The 16,540-nt window shown below is 40.7% G+C and overlaps 1 protein-coding gene across 5 annotated transcripts in view; it reads left to right on the forward strand.

The window, feature by feature from the left end:
- CRACD (capping protein inhibiting regulator of actin dynamics) overlaps positions 1-16,540 on the forward strand; it is a 116,551-nt gene that overhangs the window by 63,168 nt on the left and 36,843 nt on the right. For all 5 annotated transcript variants that reach the window (XM_083459730.1, XM_083459731.1, XM_083459729.1 and 2 more), the window contains 2 exons: positions 5,315-5,480; positions 13,268-13,403. In XM_083459730.1, the coding sequence (XP_083315856.1) occupies positions 13,284-13,403 (120 nt within the window). In that variant the 5' untranslated portion in view covers positions 5,315-5,480; positions 13,268-13,283. The remainder of the gene's footprint in view (positions 1-5,314; positions 5,481-13,267; positions 13,404-16,540) is intronic.

Below are 16,540 nucleotides of genomic sequence, written 5' to 3' on the forward strand. Positions count from 1 at the left end.
CCCATTTCTTGCTCTTCCCTTCCCTTTTGACAACAGTAGGGCTAAGAGTGGGTGTGAAATATGGCAGTGAAAGGTAATGGGGACAGAGGAAATGGCAGTACGGCAGAACTTGTTATTGAAAATGCAGGAATATATTGGGGAGATATTATAGTTCTTATGGCAAGCATTGATAAAACATGTTGCTTATTGAACACTGCATAAAATACTGGAATGTGCTTGTCAAATGTGAAGGCCAGGAGCCTTAGGTCATGGAATTTGCTTCTAAAGGCCTCTTTGATTTGCATTGAATTATTTTTATCCTGTGTTCTTCAGTGGCTATAGAAAGTCGGCCTTGACCCCGAGCTTTTATTCACTTAGCTTGAGAGTGGAAAGCACATAGTAAAAATTATATAAATCAAATATTGTTTCAGGTTAGTCAGTTTTAATCTTGGTGAGCCATTTATTTTCCTATTGTATGTGTTGGTTGGTATTAGGTTTACTAGAACAAATTGCACTAGGGATCTGTATAATTTTCAGAAGCAATAGTAACATCCACAAAATAGAGAAGATTAAACAGCTAGGGTACTTTTCCTGTTTTCTGGTCAATATTTGAGTGCGCTTATAGAATTTCAGCCACATATCACCTAGACAACTTTGAGCCTCTTCTGACATCCCCTCATTCTTAGTGAGGGAACCACTGAATTTTTTTTGCAGCTCTCTGGTCTTTAAGTCTTGTGAGGTGACATTGGGTAAGTTATCTCTACAGGAAATATATATTTTTAGAAGCGATGTATTCCTGGGGACAGTATCTCTCTTTGAAGGCATGGGTGTGGCACACAGCTGAGGCTTATAGGGTGGTAGAACAGGGGTCCCCCAACCTTTTTGGGGCCCAGGGACACATTGGAAGTGTAAGGAACTGTTATCATCGCCACAACATACCCATTTGAAAAACTGGCGACCCTCGGAACGCCCCACAAACGAGCCAAAAGCCTGCACATTTCTCAAAGCAAATTTAAATAACAGACTCTCTGAAAGACGCCAAAGGCCCCTAATCTAAAATATAAGCAGAAGCTTCTCCTTTTGGTTACCCCAGAGGAGAGTGAAGAGGGAGAACAAAAAGCCAGTTAATACCGTATTTTTCCATGTATGACTAGGTTTTTTCCCTAAAAAAGAATGTCAAAAATTAGGGGGCGTCTTATAGATGGAAAAATGCAGTGATTGGGTTCCTAATCCATGGTTTAAGTTACATGTGAACCTTCTTAGAATCTTCTAAATTCATTTTGTATTTAAAAATGTATTTATATGGGGGGGGGGGTTAAAAAAATATTGCCAGTCATTTTGAAGGGTAATGTGATTTTAGCTGTAATGTTCTCATTAATTTGTCCCTGGTGTTTGAGTAATGCAGTATTAGAGGCACAGGAATTGCAATCTGTTGCGAGATCAGATGCTTTATTTTGTAATATTGCTTAGTAATGGGATTATGGGTCAGACAGAAAAATGGAAAAATACTATATCTAGTTTCATGCTATTTCCATTTCCTTCTTGAATTTAATTAAACAAAGATTTTTATGTCTGACAGTTAATATGGTTTAACACAAGTGCACCAGTTACGTTTTGGGGTGGCAGAGTTTTGAAGGTGCAAGGGCACCCATAATTCTTGGATTTAGTAAAAGTTAGAATAAATCAATGTTTGATTAAACTGGGCTGAACACAGAAGTACCCTGAATTTTGCACCCACAAAACTCTGGCACCCCAACACTTCCTAGGTGTACTTGCCATCGCATTTATTTGATCTTTGCAAAATGAAAATGATTGGCTTAAGAAATTGAAATATAGGCTGTTGCCGTGTTTGTTTACAATATTTGTATAACATAGTGTTTCTCGAAGCAGCTCACAATAATAAGATGAGATTTATAGGCAGATTATGTTGCCCACGCAAGAACAGATCCGGAATACCATCTGCTGCTGTTGTGCTGTGGTACTGCATAGCTCATGGCTCTGTTTTCTTGCAAAGTTGTGATACTGGTGGGCAAATAATAATAATAATTATAATAACAATCATTATCATCATCCTGGGCAGCAGTGTTTTCCAGATTCTTCTCCTCAGTCTATCACTTGTAGCTGCTCTCATTGCTAGTGCTTTTTTGGGGGGGAATTTTATAGGCAAATTCTAATAACCCTTTATCAAGTAGTAATATAGCAAGGTGTGGTACGGTCTTCAATGCTCTAGCAAGTGATGTAAATGTTACTGCACATCTGCATCTGATTAGAAATTTGGCAAAGCCGTGGAGTTATTCTCTTCAGCTCCTGTTTGGCAGGCCATTAGCGACAACCGGCTTAACAAAGTGGTTTCAAGCACACCATGCAAAATTGACAGCTTCTTTAATAGTTATCTCCAGCAAGACAAAGATTGCATAAATTTATTGGTATGGGATAAAGCATAGCTGTCAACTTTCCCCTTTTTTTAAGGGAAATTCCCTTATTCCGAATAGGATTCCTTGCAAGAAAAGGGAAAAGTTGACAGCTATGGATAAAGCGCTCTCTCCCTCTCTCTTTGGTAGGGCTATTCTTTTTTTCTTCTTTTTTTGAATTACAGAACTAAAATAGCAAGTATTTTAAAAGAATATACAGGCAACCCCCCCCCCCCGGCTAACGCTTTTTCAATATGTGTGTGACCGCATCACACCGAACCTGGAAATGACCTGGAAACGTCATAAAGACGTCACTGAAACATAGACACACACATTCGCTCATTTGTCAGTATTAGTGAAACCATAGTGTGATAGTTATGTAGCCATGTATTCTAATAAAGTGGTACCTTGGTTTTCGAACGTAATCCATTCTGGAAGACCGTTCGAGTTCCAAAACTTTTCAAAACTGAGGCACAAAGGGTGGTTTGCAAATTTAATAGAGAAAACTGAGAAAAATATATTGAAAATTGAAAAAAACATATACACTCAGCGGAAGCCGTTTGACTTCTGAAGCGTGTTCGAAAACGGAAGCATTTCCTTCTGGGTTTACGGCATTTGAAAACTGAAACATTCGTCAATGGAGACATTCAAAAACTGAGGCACCACTGTATGCGGTAAAAGTCAAGGGTCTAATCCAATGATAAGGCTTCCCACCTGGTTACTAAATTGGTCTTCTCTATGGCCATCTACAGCAGGTGTTACAGAGTAAGAATGGGATTCTTCCAAGCTATTATGGAGTCTCATTGCTAGATCTTAAAGAAATGTTTGTCCTTCCTGCTTTTTCTTCACATTCAGATTTTAAATGTATGGTTTCTATTTCAGGTGTTGTTTACGCGTTTTGTAGCATTTATTCCTTCACAGTTTTCCTGAGTTTTCAAAGTATTGAAAAGTATGGTGTGTGCTGTTAAGTATGCATTTTAATTTGTAAACAAAATTTAGACTCACTTTTTTAATATTAAGAAAATGACTGTTCATTTCTAGGAAATACTGGACAGAAACGGGGAAATGGGGTGAGGAAGCTTGAGGCTGGAATCTTCCTCCAGCCCAAAAGGGGTTCTCAGTTTAACTGCATGATGATCAGATTGCTGCACTGTAATAGAAAGTTCGTTGTTACTTATGTATGAAACCGCAGAGTAAGAAACTCTGAAGTTGCCATCTCAGTGTGTTGGGTGATTGGTGTGTTTGTGTTTGTTTGTGTGTGTGATTACATATAATAGTTTCTCTGTTTAATAGCAACACAATCTTCTTTCTAACCCTTTCCCTCTTTCCTAAAAGAACTCCCAAAAAGAGGAGGTGGGGGATGTTTTATTAACCTTTTGGAAACAATGCCTTTATCAGTATGAATTACCTTTATTACCGTGATAAGGTATTGATTAAACCATTGGCTTCCATCAAAACAAAGCAGGAAGCAACAAGCAAAAGCTGCAGCAGTGCAGAGCTAATCAACCATTAGGGTTGAAGCAACAACGCCAGCTACAGAATACTGTAGTGTACTACAAGGCTCGCCATAGTATCCCTGCACTTTTGCACACATTTAAGCAGGGAAACTTTCCCACGTTAACAATGTGATTTGTTTGAGCATCTGCACTTAACCAGTGACTCAGTCTTATATGTGCTCCGAGACATAATTGAGATCCTGGGCTGCTACAGTTGTCAAGCCCTAACTTAGGCTCACCGGTGTCTAAATTGAGTTAAATGTACAACTCTCTAACTAGGGAGTGGTTCTTTATTTACCAAAATGCCATTACAGCGTAAATGGTATCATGGCCCATAAACACAGAGAGGCAGCAGTTGCCTTGGGATAAGAGGAAGCTACCTCCCAGGTGCCCATAAGCAAACCTGAGCAATAGCTTTGACTCAAACAAGCAATACTTGAATCAACATATTTGCCCAGTCCTTCCATCTTTGCCCCACCTTGTCATTAGCCAAGCCATCTGTGTGATACTGGCTGATATCACTATTTAAATATTAAGAACAATGAGCCTTGTGGCAGCTTCCAGACTGACAAATTTATCATGGCATAAGCTTTCACGGACTGCATTCCATTTCGGCAGACGCAATGCTGTCTGTGAATCCACACAATGGATTTTTTATCAAACCACAGGTGTAAATTGTCTTACCAATGCCAGGATGTCTGTGTTCTAATTACTGTTTTTCTGTGATAGGCCATTGTTAATAAGGTTACGGTCACAGCCTGTACTTTTCTGAATTTAATTTCCTTCTGACCTTGCTGTTTACCCCTTCCCCCAACGTATATATGCACCTGCAACTCAGGATGAAATGGCCTTTAGTTGACAAAACCTAACGCACTGGCCTACTAAGATGCCACAATACTTTCCTTGCTTTTGCTGCAAGAGACTAATATGGCTACCCCTCTGGAAATTTAAATAATAAATTAGTTGCAACTCCCCCTTCCATACTCTGATGCTTAGTATCTGTTGCAGGTAATATTCCTTCAGCAACAAAAATAATAATTCTACTGTCAAACCCAGTGTTGCAGCATACTGGTTGGTGCATATAATCCTGCTTTTCCGCCTTCTAAATATTAGTCTGGTCCTGACACCCAAGTGTGAATCTTTAAAACTTGAAGCCAGATATTTTAATGCTTTCCATTTTGCTTTTGCAGTGCAGGGCCTTCAGTTTTAATGCCTCCAGTCTTGTTTTTGATATATAGCGCCTTTCTCGGCGTTAGGTGGAAGGCACACATTTAAATTCCAAGCACAACGTTTGCTTAGACTTTTGACTGCTCTTTGGCCTCATTCTTCCTTGGCAAGTGCTTAACTAACTGCCTTTCCGTTCACCCAAGGGTGCTCAGAGGTGCAGTGTTGATAAGCTCCTATGTGCATTTGTCTCGTTCTCTGCAGACAAGAAAAAAGCAAGCAAATTCCAGCCTTTTAAGAAGTTTTTTGGTAGGAGGAAAAAACGGGAGGCGACCCCAGACCAAGAGGACACCAAGCTGAAGCCAAGCAGTTCCTTTGGAAATGTCTGCAATGGACTGTCTTCTGATGAAGAGACAAACAGTGGTCTGAGGTAATGAAACTTATGTATTTTGCCACTGCTGCTGCACCTTTTGTCCTGAGCCTGCCTGGAGGAAAAATGGTAGCTATACTGAGAATTCTTATTTGAATCAAGCACGGCCGTTTTGCATTTTGTCAGCTATTGCTTCAGTGCAGTTCTTTTGGAGTAAGTGCTTCTGTAATTTGATGACTCCCAAGGGACTGATTTCAGGATTGCAGTTTTTGCATCCCTGTATGCTAAACACTGAATATTATAAGGTGTTTGTTAAAATATTACTATAATATTTTATATAATATAGGCAGCCCTGTAGCTATATAGGTGTTTTACAAAAGATAAACTTGGAGACAGCTCCTCTCCCCCTACACTCACAGCAGGCACTTCATGCATGAAACCATTTAGACTTTTATACACTGTCTTAAATAAATACATAAATGTTCAGAACTTGCATGAGGAAAGAAATTGTAAGTAATGTTGGGTGAGTTTCTCCCCTTACTCTTGCTCAATTTGAAATGAGCTCAGGTAGAACAATTTATTCCCATCCCTGAAATGGGAAGGAAATCATTCTGTTTTCAAACTCATTCTGAATCTCAGCTCCTTTGCACCTCAGATGTGCAACAGAATAGACTTCTTCTGTTGCCACCTTCCTCCATTAGAGATGGATGGATCTGTACATTTTTATTCTCTTGGGTTCTATTTTTTTCCAATCTCAAATGCAATTCTCAACATTTCTGCAGGAATTTGTGATTTATTTTATTTGAAAAGTCCTCATGAAAATTATTCAACATTTTAGCATGAACCCCCACCCCCCATAAACACATTTTAGTATGTCGTTTGGGCTAATGTAGACATTATTGCAAGCAATGTAAGCCTAATACAATGCATTTTTTAATGACATTTTCATTGATACATTCATTTAAATGCACATTTTCCCCCAATATATGCATTCTTGTCAGCATTTAGTTGGATAACTGCATTGCAAAATCCGGATAAGTGTGAATTTCAAAGGATGCCTGAGTTTCTGTTCTCATATTGTTTAGGAAAGTGTCAATTTGATTTGGGTTTCAAAGCAAACTGAATCGATTTTCTCCCCCCTATTCTCTGCCACAGCCCACTTCACTTTCTTATTTGTCCACAGGGTCAGCGGTGGTGGACAGAGCACCAGTTTAGCAATGTTTAAGTACTAGGAACCTGAACTTTCCAGGTCTCCTGACATTCCTAGTGTGGTGTCAAAAGTAATGGGAACTGGGCTTCCAAGGGTTCCTGGAACATTGGGTCTAACAGAGCCCTTCTGGTTCCTGATGCCACCAATATCAAATAAATTCAGATGGTGTAAAGAAGTAGGTTGAGAAGGCTGAGAAAGTGGCTTAACTGAGCAGGCCCAAACTTTGGAGGATCTGGGGTCTGAATTGGAATTAATTCAGTGGTTTCCATACTGAGGAATGTTTGTTTCAGATCTCTTAGTTACAGAGGATTTAGGCATGTAAATTTAGACATTCATTTTTTATTATTATTAAAAGCAAGGGTACTTGATGCTTAACTTTGAAGTGACTGGCTGCCAAATCTGCTTGTGGGAACTCTCAGCTTGATACATCCACCATGTTGACTGGGAGCCATACAAAGCCCGTTGCGTCTGTGAATTCAAAATTAATAATCTAAATTTAAATTTAAATTCTTTAAATTTGTTAAAGAAATATTTAACAAATTGCTTTTGTCCTTATATCTAAGTATAATATTAAGCCTAATACTGTACATGCTATTTATCTGGAGCTGCACATTTCCCTTCTTGCCTTTCTTCTCAAAAGCACTCAGGTGCTTTTAATTATTTGTCACAATTGTATTCTGCTTTTCTGAGTGCAGCATGTCTGAAACATATCTCTCTTTATGCTCCCAGCCATCTTGTGAGATAGGTTAGGGAGAAGAACTTGACACTTGACCACCAAATGAGGCTCATGGCTGAGAGGGGATTCACATTCAGATCTATGCAGTCCAAGTCTAACACTCTAATCCAATGGGGAGGAGTCTGTGGCCCTCCCTGATGTTATTGGACTCCACTTCCATCAGCCCCAGCCATAATGATCAAGGATGATAGAAACTGGAGTCCAACAACATCTGGAAGATGTTCTCCATCCTGGCTCTAATCAGTTATATCTCAGAGGGGTTGGACATATCTGCAATAATCCAGATATGAGCTGACTCCAATCTTGCCTCTGAAAATACAAAAGAGATTATAAACACATTTTTTTCTGCAGGCAAGTATCTTATTTTCTCAAAGCTAGCATTTCTGGAAGGCGCTGATGCAGAATGTATGATATCATTAAAAAGTTACAGCCTTTTTTATTATAACATAAGATTTTGCATAAGGAAGGATATTTCCAACTGTGAAATTGGGTTGCATAAACTATTCCTCATCCCACAGTATGTTTGTAAAGGTTGAAGCTGCAATAAACAATCTCCAGCTGCTCTCTTGATCACTGATGCTGGGAAGTGATTCACCAGTTAGGCCAAGGTAGTCAATGAAGGAACCAGCGAAGGCGTAACTCAAATACTACAAGCATAGAAAATGGTGAAATTACAGATGCCGCTTAACATGATTGAGAATACATTTTGGTGTTTATTTCTTGGAGTGCTTACTTCTTCCCTTTAGCATCATGCATTGCATCGTTCTCATGGTAGTTAAGCCTCTTGCAGATAGTGCATGTTTCAGTTCTGATGTGCATTGCAGGCCCAAGGCACAGCGGAGCCATAGCTGGTGAGCCCCAGACTGCAATAAACACAGGATTTAAACAAGCCAAAACTGTAACAATTTCACAAGTTTTGGTGCAAGCATTGGGTGTGTATCGTGAATCAACTAACCCAACTGCTGGTTGATTATCTTGTCATGGTTAACTAAGGCATAACGGATCACCCTATGGAACACACCAAATCAGGGTGACCCTGCCTGAGATCACCTAGGTGGAGCTATGGCCTGCCAGGCCCCTTCTGGGCATGTGAACAGAAGCGCCTCCACTGTGGATGCTTTCAATGGGATACCTTGATTTCCTGGACTGTCAGGATTCCAACTGTGCTGTCTAACCAGACTCAAGGATCCAACCCTAAGCCCTATCCACCACTCGAATTAGACCCTCCAAGCTCTAACTGAGAGAAATGCCAGGACGCAGCTTACTTTTATGACCGGAGAGCAGACAAGAGTGAAGCCAGAGAGCAAGGGTTGCACTCAGTCCACTCACCAAGCCACACCCCCAAGCTCACCCGCGATTGGCTAGAATTGTGGACGAGCTCTCAGAAATCATTGGGGTTCATAGGAGGAGGAAATGACGTCCTCCCAGTGTGGTGTAGTGGTTAAGAGTAATCGGGTGAACTGGGTTCGCATCTCTGCTCCTCCACATGCAGCTGCTGGGTGACCTTGGGCTAGTCGCACTTCTTTGAAGTCTCTCAGCCCCACTCACTTCACAGAGTGTTTGTTGTGGGGGAGGAAGGGAAAGGAGAATGTTAGCCGCTTTGAGACTCCTTAGGGTAGTGATAAAGCGGGATATCAAATCCAAACTCTTCTTCTTCTCCCCTGGTTGCTCTGATCTTGGGTGGACATTTGTTGCCACGACTCAGGCTGAACTGCAACTGTCGCCACCCCACAGACAGAGGCAAGCGGCCATTCCACCACTGTAATTCACAGTCAAATTTCTGATAAAAACACCAATGTGAGCTCAGCCTTGGATGCAGTGATCGCAAGTATCTGAAGAGTCACTCACATGTATCATGGCAACTGTTGTCATAGTATTATCATGCCGTTTTAGTAAAAGGATTGTTCGGTGCACAGTAGGACCTTGCTCCAAGCAATGCTTTATTCATTGCTAGGATTTTTCTTTTAAAAAAACCCAAACCCCAATAATTTGGCACCCGAAAAGTGATATTATTTTGGAATTATTTTCTCTGGAGGGGGTAAAAACAAGAAGGCATATGGGTGTGAGCACACTGCAGAATGTTACTCTCATTCTTTTTCATTTTCTTGTTGCTATTTGCGAATGCCTCAATAAGGGAGTGGGAGGCAGGTTTCTACACTCCTAAAAATATGTGGCAGCTTGAGGTTTCCAAAAGATGATAATGGTCTTAGAATTGTGCAGGAGCACAGCAAGGACGCAATATAGATAAATCGCTATACTTGGAAATATATTCCTGTCACTGTAGGTGAACCATAAACATACCCACATATAGAAATACCCTCCAGGATATGTAGCGGATATAGCCATAAAGTATCATAAGAGGAAAGGACACAATCATAGAATCGTTGAAAGATTAAAGATGGAATGTATCTAGAATGTACTGGAGAATTAAATGTGTAGAAGAGCAAATGATTTATTTATTTTTTGAATTGTCATCTTCTCTTAACTGGACACAAACAAACCACTGGGCTCAAAAAGTTCTTTCCCCATTTCATGTTGAGTTTTTTTGGTTTTTTATTTGAGCAGTTTTTGTTTTGTTTTCTGTATTTTATTAATAGTTTTGAGTGTTATTTTATAAAAACCGGTGGGTTACACATTTTAAAACAAATATTTATAACATTGGCCACCTGTGTATAGTATCATTGGTTGTTCAGAGACATAATACTCTCCAGACATTACCCCATGTAGTTTAAAAACTCATTAGGCACTGCTGCCACCAGAGTTACCTGCTGGAATGGCGCCACAGATCTCTAATTAAACCGATAAAGTGAATTTTCCTATGTTATAACTGTACTTCTGGCCTCTAATAGTGCTCCTTACTTTTATGTAATACTTGCACACTAGATCAGTGTACTAGGGTTGCAGGCAGTAGGTCAGATGTTGATGTGTTTTCTTTACAAATAGATCAGGAAGCGCCACTATGAAGTCTATAATTGGAATTTGTGATCCAGATAAGTCACTTGTGGAACTGCACACACAACCAGGATTTTCTTTGACATCTCCACCGCTGCAAGAAAGGCAGCCGGAAAGGCAAGCCGCTTTTAAGCCAAATAGCGGATTGACTGTTTAGCTGTTTGAAGAACTGTGGAGAAAACTTCAAAGAAAGTTCTGGCACTGTCAGGCAATTCTCCACACACAGCTTTTTGGGGTGGGGGGGAGGTAGGATGAAAGCTTATGCCTTAAAAAACTAGTTACTCTTTAAGGTGCCGCAATATTCTTTGTTGTTCTTGCTGCAACAGACTGTCATGGCTACCCGCTCTGGAATCTGATACGATATTAATAAATTATGTCTAAATTATTATCCCATCTGTTTTCAAACTGAGATTCTTTAGATGAAGATAAGGTTTCTAAAATGAAGTCCTCTTCTACATGCATGTATAGTGCAATATGTACTAAAATACCGTATTTTTCCTCCATAAAGCTCACTTTTTCCCTCCTAAAAAGTAAGGGGAAATGTGTGTGCGTCTTATGGAGCAAATCCAGGCTGCGAAGCTATCCCAGAAGCCAGAACAGCAAGAGGGATCGCTGCTTTCGCTGCGCAGCAATCCCTCTTGCTGTTCTGGCTTCTGGGATTCAGAATATTTTTTTTCTTGTTTTCCTCCTCCAAAAACTAGGTGCGTCTTGTGGTCTGGTGCGTCTTATAGAGCGAAAAATACGGTGCATTGTGTTGTCTTTATTGACACATAGCATTTTATTCCCTTGTCTTTTGAATTCTCTGCAACTCTGAGTTATTCTCAACACTGGGTATGATCCTAGTGAAGTTTTGAGCACTTTTAAGGCTTGTTGATTCTAGTGGCAAAACCAGGCAAGTGCTTAAACCTCCCCTGCTGAAATAAGTAAGGCATCAACATGTTTTGCATTTGTTTGATTATGCTCAATGACTGGTAGACTTCAGCAGTAAACATTTATTTAGTGTCTCAAGCAGAAACTGCCAAGCCTTATTGTAGTGGTTGGGAGTTACTCGTGCGTAATCCTGCTCCGTTTGAGCATCGGATTGCCTGGTTAAACCCTCCGGACTGTGCAGCCCATCTTTGCGTGGCTGCCCTTAGTCACTCGTAGAATCTGTCTGTGGGCGTTTCTTAAAGCGTTGCCAACATAAGAGTTGTTTGACGCCCAATCGTTTCCGCCTCTCACTGCGCGGGAGTCTCCTGTGCAGGGTGGGCGTGGGCAGTGGGGTGCTTGGGCTCTCCTCGCTAACTTCCAATGAAGAGTCCTGGAGCCCCTGCACCTCCATGTCCCGTTGCTCTCCTGGATCCCTGGTGTTACACTCATTCTCTTCCCCTTCTTCCCGGCTGAGTCTCCCTCTAGCGCTTGGACCTTCCCCTGCAGAATCAGAGACCCTCTCCTTCTCCCGTGCCTCTGATGGCAGTTCCCTGACACCTGAAGGTGTCCAGTGCTTCTTGTAGCTCTCAAAAATTGTGATAGCATGATGTACTGAACTATTTTAAAGCTTACTAGCCAAGTCCAGCTCAAGAGAGTTCTTAACTCTGCGGACGTGGCCTCTGTCTGGTACAACTAAATGCATTTTATATTATATATAATGCCTTGCTTCTGCTTTGATTTATATTTTTTGGGGGGGAAATGATTCAGTCAATTTGCATTTGTTCCAAAGGCTCTTATTAATGGTTTACTAAGTTTTCAAAGACAAAAGCTTTTCATATCGTAATTATATAACAGCAAGAAGAAATTTTCATCTCTCCTATAACTGGGAATTGGAAAGCCTTTGAAATCTTCATTCCCGTTGACTTTTGCTCTGTTTTGCTTCATAATTTCATTTCAAGGAAATCAAGCATTCAAAATACAAATGGTAAATTGCCCTTGATTATATATATTTTACCACTCATGTGGATTAATGTGTGACTAGTGGTGCAGGATAACATATGGCTGATTCATACATCCTATATACAGTCTCTTTGGGAATAAGCGGAGCCACTGTCGGCTGATGGGCAGGGCTCTGCTTGCTTTGAGCAACCATGTGTCTGCTCAGCTGCCATGAGTGTGGTGTAGTGGTTAAGAGCGGTGGACTCGTAATCTGGTGAACCGGGTTCGCTTCCCCGCTCCTCCACATGCAGCTGCTGGGTGACCTTGGGCTAGTCACACTTCTTTGAAGTCTCTCAGCCTCACTCACCTCACAGAGTGTTTGTTGTGGGGGAGGAAGGGAAAGGAGAATGTTAGCCGCTTTGAGACTCCTTCAGGTAGTGATAAAGCGGGATATAAAATCCAAACTCTTCTTCAATGTCAGTGGATTGAACAATTCCACTGCCAGCATAGACATTGTGAGTGTAGAGGCATTGGACCATATTAACAGTCCATAAACTGATATTAGAATGAGTATACAATGGCATATGGAATGAATTTTGAGTGATCAAAGTCCAAATTAAAACTTTTTAATTCAAGAAAATGCCTCACTGATAGACTTGGACAAAACAAATTCAGGATTGACCTGAGCTTATTTATTAGTCTCTGTATTTGAAACTAAAGTCATAACTAACTGATATTCATCAATTTCAGTGGGTCTGCTCTGAGTATGATCTAATAAGGTACCATCACATGTGCCTAAAAACTAGTATGTAGTACCGGTAATTCCTTGTATTTTTTGTGCCATGATTTGTATACTACAGACATATATCATGCTCATTGGCCTTTTTCATATTCACCAAATGGTACTTGTGGGAAATGTAAGCTGTGGAAGAAAAGTTGTGAATAGAATGCAAATTAAATATTTTACCTCCCCCCATGAACCCTCAAAACCAGTTAGGGCACGGTTTTAAATACAGGCATACATTAATTTGGGGAAGCAGTGCAATGAAAAATGGCAGAGATGCTTTTACAAAATAAAATCCTCTATGTGTTGTGCTTCAGGTCTTCCAATCATAGTATGGGAACACGGGCCTTTTCCCATGAAAGTATTTTTATACCTGATGGGCGAACAGAGAGTGAAGAGTCTCTTCAAGCAATGTCACAAGAAAACATCCTAGGCAAAGTCAAAACCCTTCAGGTAAGAATTAGAAAGCGACATGACTACAGGTGTTGCAGTTCAAACTCTTTTAATTTTTCTTGTTTCATCATCTTTCCTTCCTTCTGCTGACCCTATTGCTATGCAAAATGTCACGCTGTTAGGAAAGTTGGTTCATTCTAAGTGTGTGTGTTTGCACTTTACAGTTTCTGGCAGCGTTCTCCATAACCCTACGGCAGCATGAAGGCCACACATGAAATTAGGTGAAGCACTGACCACATGTTCAAATACTGTTTGTGCTATGTGAGGTCTTCACAACTTAGAACCCACTAAACTGAATTGGAAGTTAAATCTCGATCAAATCAGGATTGAATAATTAACAGTTATCTGATGTAATGACAAAATATAAACCCAACGCCCATGACAGCTTTAAAATGCACTCCCATCTCCAGAGGACAAAGGATCAGTTGGGGAGATAGGAAGACAGGAAAACTTTTTATTTTACTTTTTTAGAAGAAGATTGATTAACCTTCCTGATTTAAGGTATATGTCTTTGAAAACACCTGTTGACAGCCCAAGGCAAGCAGTAGAAAGGCTTGTCACGCATCTGTCAAGTCCCAGTGCATGGGTGGTGATGAGTTCCATCCAGTCACAATCTGTCAGTTAACTAAGAAAAACTTGATAAAAATCAGCACAAGCAAATGGAAAAGCTGTCCCCCTGGGCTGTAGGTTTGTGTCTGTATCTGAATGTGAAAATCTCCCTGAAAGTAGAAAACTCCTCCCTGATATGCTCTGCAGGGTTTGCAGTGAGAAGGCGATACGCCGGCAAAAGTCTGTTCTGCTGGTGGATAGGGGCCACAGGGAGGAAACCAGGTCAGAAGGGGGCCACGGTTGGAACGAGGTTGGGAAACACTGATTGAGAACATGCAGGTTTAATGCTTCGTTTCTGGTTCTCAGGTGATATTGAAAGAGAACTGACAGAAATTGATTAATGAGAACATTTAATAGGACCTCATACAAGAAAGTTCCCCCAAGAGCTTGGCTTAATGCAAATATTAAGACAACTGTAGGTCCCACCAGCAAGGTCCTTATTGCTAATATATGTCAATCAGAACAAAATACATGATAAAATCAAATAAAAATACCATGCATAGAGGCATTTTGTTATTTCACTTCAAACACTTGCTGATTACGAAAAGTCCCCCCCCCCCCAGTGCATTGTAGATGAACACACACAGCTTCCTTTGACACATAACATTTCTATCAGTAGCTTCATTCATAAGCCTTTATCAATATTTGCAGCAGCTTGTGGATGGGGAAACAGCACAATACCCATGCTATAAGAAGGCATCTTTATTTAGAGGTGCAGGTCAGCCTGTCGGAACAGTCATAGGATGGGTAAAATAGTGTTGTAGATATAAAAGATGACAAATGGATCTCCCAAAGGCTCATAGTCTGAAAGTTATGAAGGAACAGCAAGAAGGAAACTGCAGGTAGAAATGTTGCAGGCTTGATGTTCCAAAGGTTAGAAGGATGAAGGAAGAGTAAGAGACAGGGGGTTAAATGAGCCTCTTTTATGAGCCGGAATTTAAGGAATCGGTGGAAGCGAACAGAGGCATGGTTAATGGATACATATGAGCCTCAGAGTGTAATAATGAGGCAGCAAGATAATAGTTCTTCATAAGCACAAGCAATTTGATGTCCATTTGAACATCAGGCCTTGATGCCCGGGCTGCATTATGTGAAATACGACAGAAGAATTATGTGAAATCTCTAGCAGAGTCTGTGCCCTTGGGTGCCTAAAGGTTTCCTTCGGTAGGGAAACTGGGCTGCATTCTCTCAGGTGCCGTCAACAACAGCTAGTTCCCTTGCGGATTTCCCCATCCTTTGGGAAAGTTGGAGCTGTTCCCACGTTACGCTGCACACATGCACAGACATTTGTGTGGTGAATTTGAAAGCCAGCACATGGATTGAACTCAGTAATCTGGAGTACAGATTGGGTGCATGCATGTTGAAGCGGTCAGGATCACTGTGTTGTGGATATTCCAGCCAGCAGATGACACAGAATTGTAGACCAAACCCCCGTAATGCAGGAATCTCAACTAAAGCATCCATGATAGGTGGCCATCCAACCTCTGCTTAAAATCCTCCAAGGTAGGAGAGTCCAGCACCTTCCGAAGGAGTCCACTGTCAAACAACTCATACTGTCAGAAAGTTCTTCCTGAGGTTTAGTTGGAATCTCAGTTCTTGTAACTTGAATCCATTGGTTTGAGTCTTTCCCTCCAGAGCAGGAGAAAACAAGCTTGTTTCCTCTTCCATGTGACAGCCCTTGAGATATTTGAAGATGGCACTTGCCCCCCTCACCCCACACACTTTCACAAAAAATACTTCTCGGGCGGGGTTAAATAGTGGGGCTGAATGGTGATTAAATACAGAATCTAGAGCCCATGAGTAAGATAAAATCTAAAATGCTATTCAAATAAATTTCTTGCTCATGGTAGTGTTGATTTTTGTGCATTGCTTTTGCAGCATTCTACTGCTTTATCTAAAAAAAATTTTTTTTAATTGAGTCTTCTGATTTTTCTGAGCTTAATTTCAATGGTTTATTTGTTTCTTCTGAGATACAATATGAAACCTTGACCAAAGCCACACAGCAAATGAGTCATAGTTCTGTTTCATATACAGTACATAACTATCTTCTTTAATATATTTTATCTCTCCCCTGTTGGAAAAAATACCTCTATTTTGAAAACGTCTGTCTGGATTTGACAATCTCATATATATATATATATATATATATATATATATATATATGTTTTCGTAGATTTTCACGGGTACAGGAATGCAGGTTTTGGTGTCCTCGGGTGTCTTCCCGTGTAAAAGTTGGGGTGTCTAGGCGACGTTTCGACGAGGTCTCACTCGTCATCTTCAGGCTGGTGCTTTCGGCTTCAAAAAGAAACACCCCCCAAAAACCAAGACACGGAAGAAAACAATGGCATGGCCCTCCTTCCTTATATCAAGGGCACTACAGATAAAATTAGCAAAATCCTCCATAAACACAATATCAAAACAGCCTTTTGCACCAACCAAAAAATAGCCAATATCCTCAGAAACCCCAAAGATAAAATCCAGTTGGAAAACCAAGGGGTCTATGAAATACCCTGCAAAGTCTGCCCAGC

The sequence above is a fragment of the Podarcis liolepis genome (assembly GCF_965112155.1).
Source record: "Podarcis liolepis genome assembly, chromosome: 9".
Lineage (NCBI taxonomy): Eukaryota > Metazoa > Chordata > Lepidosauria > Squamata > Lacertidae > Podarcis > Podarcis liolepis.